This window comes from Sorex araneus, chromosome 3 (genome assembly GCF_027595985.1).
Source record: "Sorex araneus isolate mSorAra2 chromosome 3, mSorAra2.pri, whole genome shotgun sequence".
Classification (NCBI taxonomy): Eukaryota; Metazoa; Chordata; class Mammalia; order Eulipotyphla; family Soricidae; genus Sorex; species Sorex araneus.
The window spans coordinates 172859955-172874154 of record NC_073304.1 but is presented as its reverse complement, the minus strand read 5'-3'; the positions used below and the strand labels follow the sequence as shown (position 1 = coordinate 172874154).

Below are 14200 nucleotides of genomic sequence, written 5' to 3'. Positions count from 1 at the left end.
GGACGCCGTAGACGGTGCAGGGGCTCCTCAGGAAAGGGGGGAAGCTGGAGAGAGAAGCGAAAGGTGCTTCGAGGGGGGACTATTGATTCCTTACTCTGCCAGTGATTGCAGCAGGCATGCGAGGAATCTGCAAGGCGCTTGGCAGAGGAGCCTCTTGCCTCCCGTAACCAGACACTTGGGTTTTCCAGGAGCCCGGGAGAGCCGGGAAGAAAGGGGGCAGTGTGGTCTAGGGAAAAATGCAACTTGTCGCTGATTTGTGCCTGATGCTCGCTGTCCGTCAGCAGCCTCCCTTACAATCTTTTTCTCGCGCTTCCTTTTTTTTTTTTACCCCCCCCCTTCTTGCCTTCTCCTTCTTCACTGAAGCCTGGGGGAGCCACTAAAGATTAAATGTGCTTTCTCAAAGGCAGCCACTTCATGCTGCTATGTCGCAAAGGCCATTATTATTGTTATTTTTTTAATAGAAAAGGGAAGAAAGGTTGAGAGAAAGAGAGAAGCGCGCTGCTAGGTGAGGATGATGGACTAGCTTTTTCGAGAGGAGGAGGAAAAGGGAGAGAGGAAGGAGAGAGAGAGAGAGAGAGAGAGAGAGAGAGAGAGAGAGAGAGAGAGAGAGAGAGAGAGAGAGAGAGAAAGAGAGCGCGCTTGAACCGAATGGAAATGGAATGGAGGATTGTGCCTGAGAAGCTGCCGAGGTGAGAAAAAAAAGTTATCTTGAAGATGGGGCTGAGATGAGCCGACCCGGGTACGGGAGAGGGGACTGTGATTTCGCTGTCTTGCTGCTATGATTCTATTTTTACAGGGGGGTGGGGGGTGGGGTGGGGGAGCCTGAGCTTTAACGGTTTTTAGTTGCCTATGAAAATAGACAAAAATCCTTTTCCCTGGGAGCCTGGGGGCCCCCTCCAGCTCCGTGTCCTGGTGGGGCTGCTGCTTGGTCATTGCCGGTCACCAGTCAGCCATGGACCCTGCTGAGGCAGAGAGAGAGAGAGAGAGAGAGAGAGAGAGAGAGAGAGAGAGAGAGAGAGAGAGAGAGAGAGAGAGAGAGAGAGAGAGAGAGAGAGAGAGAGAGAGAGAGAGAGAGGTGGGGGTGGGGGGAAGCAAGGAGCTGGGTGGGTGGATGGGTGGGTGGGGGGCAGAAAAATTTCCTAGTCATCCTCCCACCCACCAACCCTCCCTTTCGTTCGGTGCTTTTATTTTATTTTATTTTTATTTTTATTCTTCTTTTTTTTTGCGGGGGACGGCCCTGCGCCCCCTCCCACCCCCCGCAGCCCGGCTCCCGAGGGGGACGCAGGGCCGGGGCGAGCAGGTAGAGGAGCCGGCGGCGGGCGGGCGGCTGTGGCGGTGGAGGGGCGAGGCTGGAGGGGAGCGGGGCCCGGCCGGCTCCGGGGCGTGCCGCCGCCCTCCCGAGTGACAGCCCGGGGCTGGCGCCCGGGGATGTGGCCTTGGCTTGTGCCAAGCAGCTGACGCCGCGGCGGCCGGGGGAGGCCTCGTGCGCCCAGGGCGTGCGCGCAGGAGGGAGGACGGCGCGGGGAGGACGGCAGCCAGCAGAGCGGCTCCGCGTACTTCTTCTTCTTTTTAATTTAATTTTTCCCTCCTTCCTTCTTTTCTTTTTAAATCATCTCTGTAACGGAATCATGGCAAGCCCAGGCCGGCCGCCGCCGCCACCGACGTGCCTCTTCTCTCTCTCCCCCGTGCGCGCACCCACTGCAGTTGCAGCGTCCGGCGGTGGCGCTGGGCTTCCTGCCCCCGCCTCCCTGCCCGCCCCGCGCCCCGGCCCCCGTGGAAGCACCTCGCCCAGCCGAGCAGCCCTGGGCACCGCCAGCTCCCACTCGCCCAGCTCCCAGCCTGCGACAGGACGCTGCAGCCGCGCCGGGGCCGCGGGTGAGTTCAACACGCCGGATTTTCTGCTTGCCGTCTCCAAAGCCTCCTACTTGGGCTTCTCCTTCTTCTCCTCCTCCTCCTCCTCCTCCTCCTTCTCCTCCTCCTCAATATATATTTCTATCTATATATATGCATATATAAAAATTATTCTATAAATATAAATATACATATATATATGCAACCAACCGACCCAAACAAAACAACAACAACAAAAAGCCCACCCCATCATTGCTGGGGTGTTGCATGTGGCACGCTTGTCAGGGCCAAGCGATGCCTCCCGATTTATTTCCTTTACAGGCATCTGTGCCAGATGTAAAAGTAAAGCGTGGAAGAGCCGCTTAAAACCCTTATGGCCCACGCCGCGGTGTGCACACCCTGGGCAGATTTTCTGGGTCTGCTCGAATTGTTTTCCATTTCGGGGGGAGGAACTATTTTGCCCCCCACCCCACCCCACCCCGTGAGCTTCCCAGGAGTTGTCTTTGATTTCCTGCGCTTGTGTGTTCAGGTATGTATATGCGCCCGCAGGGCCCGGGGGTTGGGTGCATGCATTACTCGGTAGGAAGGGAAGGGAATCTTGCGACCCGGAGAGGAGAGGCTGGGAGCGCGGGGGCTTTCCCTTGCCACCTGTTCGAGGCCTCCGAGGCATGACCCTGCCACCGAAGCGGCCTGTCACGGGAGTTTGCGCTTTGTGCTGTCTGCAGCCGGCACCGTTTGGTTGCACCCCTCTCAATCCCTGAGACCCTAACTTGTGATGTTTACCGTTTCAATCCACGGGTTAGGCTCTTGGGAGCTGCGAGGCGTGCCTTTGCGTCCTGGAAATGTGGTGGAACTTTTTTTTTTAGATTTTTTTTTCTGCTACCCCCCACCCCCAACCCTTGAATGCCCAAACAAAAGAAAGTTTGTCTGGAGTGACTGAGCACACCTCTGAGGTTTGCATTGTTCGGTGGGATCAGGTGACCACAAAGTGGCCGCTCCCCGGTGTCTGCTGCAGAGGTCCCTGCGTTGGGAGGGCTTGGGGGCTGCTCTGGGGACCCGGGCAGTGGGCAATGCCCGAGGCGGGTGCAGGCCGACTACGGTGGTCTGTTCCTTGAGAGCAACACGCAGTAGTATGCGAGCGTAAAAAGAACAGCTCAGTACCTGGTGTTTGCTCTCCAAACCCAGCAGCTGAAGTCTCAGCATGCCCCAAGCCTCCAACTTTGAAACTCAACAGTGAATCTTTAAAATTGTGCCCCCTTACAGCGGGCATGTGGGCCTAGGGTAGATTCAGTGCCCACACATGTGGACCATATATGGCTAAACAGTGAATACACACGTCCAGCCAGGGAGGAACTAATAGTTTGGGCTAACATACCGACAGGCCCCCCAATGATACTTTGTTATTCCATAGGGAAAATGAAATTTATGGTGTTCATAAAAATTAGATTTTTATATTGCTTTGTAATATTGGGGAGGGAGTGGTGGTGGGTGAAAGGTGATATGGAGTTGCCTTGCTTGTGTCTGTTTCAACATGTTACTTCAGATGAGTTTGAAAGTATTAGGGGTTGAAAAAATATGTATTTCCTAAAAATAGAAAAGGGGAAGAAACAACAAGAACACAAATGCACAAGTCTTTTGTATCCTTTTGAATGAATCTATGTCTGTTATTCATCATTTTGAAATGGGAAAAATTGTCCAGATTTAAATTCAGTCCAACAAAGTTATTTATAATGCAAAATTGCACATTTACAGATATCCTCTCTTAAAGGCAGTCTTCGGCATGCATGCAATTTATGATTTTCCGAAAACGTAACTTTTGGACACGGAACAATTTCAGTGATCTAGGTCTAGCTTCAGTTGGAGAAAACAGTAACTTACGGTCCTTTGTTGTGAAAAATTCTAGTGAACAATTTCATTTAAATATTATAGGAAAATACCTAGATCACCCCTAACTTGAAGTGCTTTCTTTTTTAAAAGACTTTATACTGGTTGTAACCATGCTTTATACTTTTGCAAGCCAAGGTAAAGGAAACTGTTCTTTTCCTGTTTTTGAAGTATTTATTGCAATTTTAGTCATTAACTTCAAATTGTAGTCAAGAAACCATTTTGTATCCGCAAGCTGAACCTTGGAGCATGCCTTTTGTTGCTCTCCATGATGTAGTTGTAATATTTAAAGATTACTTTCCAGCCTTTAGAGTCTGAATGTCCTTCAAAGAAAAGAGTTATTTGATTTTACCCTTTGGATTCTATACAATGGATTAATGATTTCTCCAACCTTAGCTGAATGCATGTGCCTAGGTATCTGGAAATTATGGAAAGGCATTATTTCGGAGCTTATAACTTATATTATAACTTATAGCTTATATTATAACTTACGGAGCTAGATATTGCCACATGACGGACAGCAAATATTTGCAAATCATCTGGTGTTTTTGGAAGTCAGAATATATCTATGGTTTGTTCTGATGGTGTGTGCCTGGATCAATAAAGGCATGTGAGAGGCTATGATTTTTTTTTTTTAACTGCAAGGTAGTAGCTGAATATCCGTGACACCATTTGCATGTCACGGTACTCTTCTCATTTCCCACATGTTTTCAAGCGGGCTGCTCATGTTCTGAGGTTGCTATCACACAACTGGGTCACACAGGCACGTCGGAGAACCCTGTATTTCTGCAGGGAAGTGCTTCGGTGAAAGGGCGGGTTTTCTCAACACCCCTTCTTCCTCACCGAGCCCATCAGTGAAGTTCAGTGAAATGAATAACATAATTGGTGGTTGGTTCAATCACTACCAGTCTAGACTAGCCCAGACGCATCAATTAGAGGGGGGCTGTCTTTTAAAGGGAGAGTGCAAGGAAACAAGCAGGGCATTATTGATACCGATCTTTAAAAGTGCAAATCCAGCTTGGCAGATAAAAAAAAAATAAGGCGGGGAATGGAGGGGGTGGTGCGTTGCGGGAAGAAAAGAGAAAGAAGTGAACTGGAGCTTTGGGAGACAGAAGGACAGGAAGCTTGAGAGAAAAGGAGGGATAATGAGTGAAATGCAGCGCAGGGCTGTGCAGTTACGGTTCTGTTCACAGAGCACAACCGGCTCACCGTATTTTAACTAGGTTCTCCCCCTCCTTTTTCATTCTATTTTTTTTTTTTGCCTCTGTTTCCAAAGAAGTGCCAACTCAAAATCAATGCTGTTGGAAATTTAACAGCTCTAGGATGGTCTAGGAGAATAAAGCCAAGTCATAGGAACCAGTCAAAAGTCCTTCACCAATGTTGCCCCCCACCCCCAAAAAAACCACAGGAAGCATTTATTTATTTTCTGGACTCTTAATTTCTTCTTTTTAAAAATTATATATACATATATATATATAATCAGGTGAACTTAATGAACAGGATTTATTTTAAAGCCAGGATTGGGAAGCAATTTTCTAGGCAAGATACCTTTAAGTAAACAATTCATAGTTTTCTGTTGAATACTCTAAAATTGTGGAGACTGTAACAAAAGACTGTGTCATTTTGGTGATTTTTTTTTTAATATGGATAAAAGACTTAGTTAAAAAGCGTTAGGAACACATCAAGCCCCAGGGTAAGAAAATGTTTGATTGGTATTAATGAAAACACTGCTAATATATTCTAATAAAATCAAATTTAGCATTCTAAACTAATCCGCTTGATATGTCAAAGGAAAAGTATTATCTTATTTGCATCTCTGCCATCCAAATGCATTTGCTCATTCAGCAGAATTAATTTTTATCAGCAGCCTGTTTAATCTCCTCACAGATTTAGTCAAACTTATTCTTTCAGACTAAAAAGGATAAGAGTAGGGAATCCAGAAGGAATTAGGAGACTAGTGACTGTATTTAACTGGCTTTGTATTTTACGATGTTCTTTCCTGTTTATCCACCATAATGGGGTATGGAGGGAAACGGAGGGGCCGCAGAAAGGATGCTAAATGGCTCGTTCTCCTCTTCTTCTGTCCTTGTACCTACTCGGTTATTGAGGTATTGAGTCTCCAGATTATCTGTGTAGCATTTGTTTACGTGTCTGGTGTTGGGTGTGTCCATCATACCCAATTTCTTTCTAATTTTAGGGTGTTTTATTGCAAATTCCTACTGAAGTAAAAGGCTCTTAAATCAGAAACCAATGTCTTGTTCTCATTTCCAACTGTGATCCTTATGACGAGGACGTGGGAGGGGAATATAAAATTCCATGCACCGAGAGCTGAGTTCTTTGTTTCATTTTTTTAAGTTAAAATTTTCTGCCGGGAGTGAGCAGTGGGGGGGAATCTGAACTTTCCTCGAACGGCAAGTTTTATGTTCTCTATTGTTGGAGTAAGTCTGGATAAAACTGTCCCCGGATTATATCAGAGCCCAAATGTTTCTCCTCTCGTTAGTCTCCCGTGATTATGATATCATTTGTAAATAGGTACCTGCCATGAAAAATGAATGGGCCAGAGAGGGAGGGGGGTGCACATTTGTCTTTTTGGGAAGTGAGAAATTCCGCACCCTCTCAAAGAGATGGAAACTACTGACTCAAGTCCTGATGATGCTGCCTTTTTGCTCCATTGCCTTTTTCAGTTCATCGTAAAAGAGCAATCGCAGTTCGGTTGCACATGTATTGTTCTATAATCCAGGCAATAAATGCTAATTAGTAATGCTCAAGGATCCGACCATTCAGAGTAATTATCATAATTTACTTCTTCCTTGTTAAAGACATTCCTTGCTGATTAAAAAAAAAAAATTAAAGCGTTGTTCTACCATGGCACTAGAGTGGAAATGCACTGGAGAGATGTCCAAGGTATAGTAATACATGCTGGCTGCATCGAAGGCACCGGCACGTCTTCTCTGCTTATGCCAAACGGAATTGCAACTGAGTGTCTGGAAAAAATTCATGTAAATGCATAAAGTTTTGCATGTATACCAGAAATGTAGGATTTTATTTTACAAACCCCAGGGCTCCTCCTCCCTGGCCCACCCCCTTCCTAAAACCACTTACTGAGCAGAACAAAGGCAGCCGCTAACTCTAGAGGCATCATTAAGCTTGAGCAGCAACAGCGTGATAAAGTGTGTGATATGACAACATATTTCATTGCACAAAAGTGCAGATAATGAAATAATGCAATAGTAATCCCGACTAAATTAGGAGAAAGATCTTTTAAGAAGGAATCAAGAAAATGGATCCAATCAACTTGAATAACATGCTGCATGCTCCAAGATCACAAATACATATTGGGTTATTTGATAGCTGATTCATACAGAAAGAGGGGGGACAAAAGCACAGTCCTCAAAATAGAGCTTTGATCGAAGATCCTCTTGAGGACAAATTAGTTGTGTCTTGTACGAGTTAGATTTAATGCAGGGTTGATTTCAAAGGTCTAAGCTGCCATTCTTTTGCTGTTTTATCCACTGATCGAAAATATCATCAGCCACCCCTTTAGCCTTTTGTATGATTGCCTCAGATTATATATGCAGTCTTTACCACATTCTCTCTCAAGAGGCTCCTATTTAAGTTTGTTTCTTAATCCTTGAAGCAAATCAGGATCCTAAGCACAGAAGATAGTGAACCATGTTGAATATTGTATTTGGTGAAACCCTCCATCCTGGCTTTATCTATCAAGGTAATATCACAGTGGCGCATTGTTCATGGTCCTTTAGAGGAGAGCTTCAGCTTTTACTTGAGGGCTGTAAGCACATTAGAGGAATAATTCCCTTTGGATACTATACAGAAGGAGCCACCTGCAAAATGTTGATGCTGTTATTGAAATCTCAAGTGGAATCAGCTTTCAAAAAATTAGATATTAGATACATCCAATATAATTTGCAATGTGTAATTAGACTAATGTGCATATAGTTGCGTGTTGCTTTACATGTTGCCTACTTGAGATTTTTTTCCTTGGGCATTTCTCATTACTAGAAATGATGCCTAAGTAGGATGTTTTTAAAGTCAGCTTGAAAAAAAATCCTCCTTGTTAATTAATGAAAGAATAAAAGGAATCTATAGTCTGGTTCTCATGCAAGTCTGAACGGGCATGACACAAATGTTGGAAAGTCATATCACCATAAGCACTCACATTATTTGTAAATATTTGCCACTCTTTCCTGACCGAGCCTTCTTCTGACTTTGGAAAACTTGAAGTAATGGAGAACATTAGAATGGTAAATCTTAATTATAAGAAATCCATTTCCTTTCTTGGAATTATGAGATAAAATGTGTAGGAAAATATCCCGAGGCAGAGACAATACTTTTAATGTGATCAAACTCATCAAAATCTTAACCATAATAAAGAACTTCTTTTCTGTTTTTTCCCTACTTTGCATGCACACCGTGCATACTGAAACTATGCCATAGGTCACGTATGCATTACCATTGACTTCCTTTGGGGTGTCTCTCTACGAGAGACAGAGACAAGAGATGATCTGATCTGATAGTCACACTTGAGCTGCCCTCCCCTGCGGAGGTAACTCCTGAGGGTCCAGCTGTTCAGGAAACATCCAGGCAGAGCAAGATGGAGTAGATTGGTCAGCCTGACACTTGGCACTTGCTATGTGCTCGGTGGGTGAAGATGCTCTTGATGCAAATTTGGGGAATCATTGTCATCAGAACACAGAGGGATCCCAAGCAAGGCAAAGCAAGGGTCCCAATTTATACTTATGCATTCAGGAGACTGAAAGGATACAAGGGAGACTCATGTAGAGATGATATAAGATATTACTTGTTCCAATTAAGGAAGCAGAGGTCCCAAAGAAAGCTGATTTGTTAAACATTTTGACAAATAACAGACACTCAGAATGTCATGGCTCATAAATTTATATCATTTACCCTTAAAAATTCATTTTAATAATGGAGTCCATATTATAGCAGAGAATTTTACATGGGATTATCTGCAACACTGAAGCAACCGGTCTTACTCTTCATTCACTTATATGTAAGGTACCATCTATTTTTAGACATCCAAAGGAATCACAAATAGTTGTGAGAGACATTCTCTTGCTACATTTGCATTTTAATTTATAAAAAAATGACACACGTGTGTGTCAAAACGTATTGACCTATCTACTGTATTCTCAAAACGATAATTCTAAAATCTATATGGTGTGTATTTAATTATCCATCCAGGATCAGTTATGACATATTTGATCAGAGCAAGAAAAATACCTTTGAATAATACTTAACCCTACTTCAAACACAGGTTTTTAGGGGGAAAAATGCATACCTTTATACCTGCCATCTAGAAAGCCAAATCTTCAATACAACCAAAGTGTTTAGCAATGAAGCAGTGACAAGTGGTAGCATATGCTTTTAATATGTGCTTTATTCATTATGCACTCTCATTGTGCCGGCTTAATGAAGAGGCTGAAAATAAAGGTTTTATTTAAGTTAAAATTCACCTGTAGAGTATATTTCATTCATAACAACTTTTGTGGAATAAAGGGAACGGGGACCAAGCTCTTCCCCACCCTTCTCTGTAAAATGAGTGGTATGGATTGGTTGACTTCTTCATACTTTCATGGTTCTGGGAACTACTGAAGTGATTTGAAAATACAGAGATGCAAGAACTCGAGGAGCTTTGAATCCAGAGTCTATTTCTATCAACAGCTGCCCTTTAAAGTTATATTTGGTCCCACCTCCAGGTTCTGTATTTACTAACATATTTTTCCTTGATGCTAAAATAGTAAAGACCAAAGTTCATTTTCAGGAAGGCAGTGACAGAAAAGATGAACAGCTGAAGAATTTAAAAACCTCTACAGTGGGAGAAGAGCATTCTTGAACTGAGTTCTAAGCTCATTTCCATTAATGTTAACATTAAAAAATAAAACCAGACAAACACCTGCCTTTCTATTATAAGACTGTGTCTTTAGTCCTTCTGCCTTGTTTATTGAATTTCTTGCAGTGTCAGTCTTTCCCATTAGACAGATTCCCTTGTGTTCCACATTTCCTTTCCCCTTGATTCAACTGAAGCATGTACGTTCCCTTCAGAAGCCTACAATAGTTATATACATGCCATATTTTTGAAACAAAATCTTAACATATTCAAACCTCCTGAAAATTGCCTCTCACCATTTCCTAAAAGCACTTCAATTATACAGCCTCTTCTTGAATGAAGGGGACTGGTTCCCCTTTCCCCTCACTTCTGAGTCTTTGCGCTTCCTTTATTTCTCTCTCCCTCTCCCTTCCCCTCTTCATTTCCCTCCTTCCCTCCCTCCCTCTCTCCCTCTCTCTCCTCCTCTGTGTCTCTCTTCCCTCTCCTTCCCTCTCCTCACCCTCTTTCTCTCTTTTCTCATCTCTCTTGCTCTCTTCTTCCTCAGCCTTCATTTCTTTTTATTCTTTTCCTCCCTCCCTCCCTCCTTTCTTTCTTTCTTTCTTTCTTTCTTTCTTTCTTTCTTTCTTTCTTTCTTTCTTTCTTTCTTTCTTTCTTTCTTTCTTTCTTTCTTTCTTTCTTTCTTTCTTTCTTTCTTTCCTCTCCTTCCTTTATTTCACTTCCTCCCTCCATCACTCCCTTCCTCCCTTTCTCCCTTCCTCTCTCCATTCTTCCATCCCTTCCTCCCTCCCTCCTTCCCTCCCTCCCTCCCTCCCTCCCTCCCTCCCTCCCTCCCTTCCTCCCTCCCTCCCTCCTTCCCTCCTTCCTTCCTTCCTTCCTTCCTTCCTTCCTTCCTTCCTTCCTTCCTTCCTTCCTTCCTTCCTTCCTTCCTTCCTTCCTTCCTTCCTTCCTCCCTTCCTCCCTTTCCCATGTACTTTGTTCTGAACAAATCACTAAAATACAGAAACAAATACAAGCAATTAGCTTTAACTCCTAACAATTCTCGCAATTTCATTCACTTCTTTCTTTTTACCAACTTGTGTGTCCAGTTACGTTGCTCTGCATCTGTTTCTGGCCTTTATTTAAAAGTGCCCTTACTGTCCTGTGTTCTTTTGTTCTTTTCGTATGTGTTCTAGTTGAATGCTGTGGGATGAACCTAAATCTCTTCTTCCAGAGCATTTCCCAGCCCCCAGAGTTCTAAAGGGGGTGTGCTCCCGGGTACAGGCAAGCAACGGGGTGCTGCTTGGCTGATTCTTGGGCACCGCTCACAATAAGAAGCAGCAGCAGCATTTTTATGGCAACATAGCATTTCCCTTGTAGTTAAAAATGTCAAGGTCCCTTGAAGTCTCACTGCACTTATTTATTTTTTATTGAAGTCAATGTGATAACTCTCTGTGATGTGTTCTGTTATTTTTTAGTTGTGTTGATGTTCTTTTCAGCCGATCCTCTAGCCCCCTCTCCTCAGGAGTGTCTCCCACGGAAAGGACAAAGACTGCTGCTGATGGCCACTCCAGCCGTCTGAAGTTGAAACAAAGAAAGCACCTGAAGCCACCTCTCCTGCCACGCCACCCGCCCAAGTGGTGCCATTTCAGCCCATAGATTCTCAGAACAAGAAGCAGAAACAACCTTGGCTGGCAGCTGAATATAGATGAACTGAGGACCTTCCCTTCCTCCTGTGATTTCCTCTGTCTGTATTTCAATTTGTGTGACAGTCCTTTTCTTTTTTTCTTAGTGTGAGTACACATTATTAATGTGCTGAAATTCAGATTTAAAGTGGCACAAGTAGGGGCTGAAGCAATAGCACAGCGGGTAAGGCGTTTGCCTTGCACGTGGCCGACCCGGGTTGATTCCCAGAATCCCATATGGTCCCCTGAGCACCGACAGGGGTGATTCCTGAGTGCAGAGCCAGGACTAACCCGGTGCATCGCCAGGTGTGACCCAAAAAGCAAAATATAGTGGCACAAATATATGAATGTGTTAAGGAACAAGGTTAATGCTACAACTCAATGGATTATTATTTTTTTATAGTTCAATGCTGATTTTGATCTCCATAGTAACTAGAGGATATAAGGATTTTGATCTCAATAGCAACTAGAGGATATAAGATATTTTTCTGAAATAACAAAGTAGTCAAGAACGATTTATTGATAAAATAAGGGTGGAAACTCAGTGTAGCATAGAAACAACGACATCATTCTACCTGACAGCAGCCAGTCAAACATTAATCATTCTTCATGTCAACTAGGTAGGTTCTGTGAAACACGGCTCCTACAGCTAAAGAATTTGAACCTAGCAAACGGATGTATATACACTTTTGGAAAGATAAATAGCAGATCAGTTCAGTCGATAATAGAGGCAAAACAGAACCAAAATATATAAACAAGGAACTCAGAGCAAGTCACAATAAACTGGAGAAACTTGGTTTAAGAAGGAAAGTTCCCAAATGAAAGAATGAGAAGTTTAAGATTTAGATTAGTGGAAAGGAGAGTTCTAGCAGTTTATAGGATACTGTGAGCAAAGACATGAATGAAGGAGTCTACACAGTGAGCTTAAGGGTTATGAATATACATGTCTCCCAGACAGTTAATGCCAAGGGTAACACACACACACACACACACACGCACACACACACACACACAAAGACTTCACATACAGCTTCCTGACTCCCACCAAGTTGCTCTCCTATCTATGTCTCATTTATGACTATATACATATATACATATATATGTGTACATACATATTTGTGTCATTGAAGCAAATTGAGTGACTGGTAATATGGAAAGCTTGTGATAATAATTGGTATCAAGTCACTTAAGTCTCACAACAACCCAGCAATACAAATATTATCTCACTTTATAGATGAGAACATAATGTTTCATTGAGCTAAATAATTTGCTAAATTGTTGTATATGGGGTCTACATCAGAACTGAGATATCAAAACTTCGTCTGCAAAGCACTGTCACAATTTTGCAATCAAGGTCCCAGTAATACCATCCCTTCCATATCCTTTGGTACTTTTCTAAGGTAAATATCCCTTTATCTTCCATTATCCACTAATTTACTTCCATTATCCCTTCAAGGCTGGGGTGCTAGCACAGAGGGTAGGGTGCTTGCCATGTATGCGACCAACCTGAGTTCAATCCCTGGCATCCCATGTGATCCCCCAAGCTCAGCCAGGAGTGATAGCTGAGCACAGAGCCAGGAGTAAGCCCTGAGCACAGCTGGGTGTGGCCTAACCCACACCACCACCACCTCCAAAGAAGGAATTATTATCCTCTCACACTTGTCAGTTTTCTGGTTATATTATACTAAAGTGAAAAAATTAAGAATTGGTACCACTTATCATGAGACCTTGGGGGAAGGGTGAAGCAGGAGGCATTGGGCTACACCTGGGCTACACAGTGCTCAGGGTTCACTCCTGGCCCTGAGCTCAGGAACCACTCCTGTGGAGGCTTGTGGGGCCGTATAGGTTGCCGGGGATCAAACCTGGATGGGTCACATAAAAGGTACCTTACCTGCTGAACTATCTCTCTGGCCCCCTAATTTAGGTTTTTTAAAAAAAATTTTCAGTCCTAATTTTGAGATAAAAATTCAGGGACTGGAGCAATAGCACAGTGGATAGGGCATTTACCTTGCATGCAGCCAACCCAGATTCGATTCTCAGCATCCCATATGGTCCCCCGAGCACCGCCAGGAGTAATACCTGAGCATCGCCGGGTGTGACTCAAAAATCCTTAAAAAAAAAATTCAAATGTTTTGTGTGAATTTTCAAATTTTTGATAAGAAATGGAGTGGGGACTTTAATGGTCATCTAGGGCCCTGTCCTTTTGTATAGCTAAGACAGATCCATAATGCTTGAGTGATTTGTCAAAAAGATCACACATTTGATTGTGGCAAAACTAGGTACAGAAAGAAGATCCTCCAGTCTATTGTCAAAATGCTCTTGAACTTTGACCTTACTGTCCAGAATTTGAATTGGATCAATGGCACCATGGGACACGATGCCTTGTAGATCAGATTGTTTCTTCTGCACCTTTGTGACTTCTCAACTTGGTGTGAAAATAAATCTTTAGACTGAGAAATTGTCAATGGATTTTTTTTCTTCACTTTTCTGGGATTTTTAGTTCACCTCAACAAATTGGATCGAACGAGCATTTTCTTAACCAATTTTATGCCAGTGTAAGTGCTTTTACATGAATATTTGTACATGAGTGCTGTGGTAACCCTCATGGTTTAGAAGCGATCAATCGCTGTTTGCTATTTGAATCCTCATTTATCCCAGTAACTAACTGAAGAATACTTTGGTTATAAAAAGCTAGAGTTGAGGAAATCATTGTCTTCCTTACCAGCCTCCTTGTATTTGGTTGGCATTTAGTGGTGATTAATAAAGTGGTCAGCTGGGTAGCAGACGTTCGAAATGCAATTTTATCCTCAAGGAGTCTGTTAAGCTGAGTCTACTTCAGGACAAATATCTAGATTCTAAGGGTTTGGAAGTACCTAAAAATTGGCTGTTGTAAATTTCCACTTAGGTATCTGGCTGGCATCTGAGAGATGAAAGC

At 43.4% G+C, this 14200-nt stretch overlaps 1 protein-coding gene across 2 annotated transcripts; it reads left to right on the top strand.

The window, feature by feature from the left end:
• Positions 1–416: 416 nt before the first annotated feature.
• Positions 417–13696, top strand: LOC129403557 (atherin-like). 2 transcript variants are annotated; one of them, XM_055132358.1, is made up of 3 exons: positions 417–689; positions 1642–1875; positions 11080–13696. In XM_055132358.1, exons 1-3 carry the CDS (start codon positions 649–651, stop codon positions 11237–11239), a joined length of 435 nt encoding a protein of 144 aa, XP_054988333.1. In that variant the 5' UTR covers positions 417–648; the 3' UTR covers positions 11240–13696. The 2 variants fall into 2 exon arrangements, with proteins under 2 accessions (XP_054988333.1, XP_054988334.1); XM_055132359.1 differs by lacking the exon at positions 417–689 and having other exon boundaries at positions 1153–1875; positions 11106–13696.
• Positions 13697–14200: the final 504 nt, after the last annotated feature.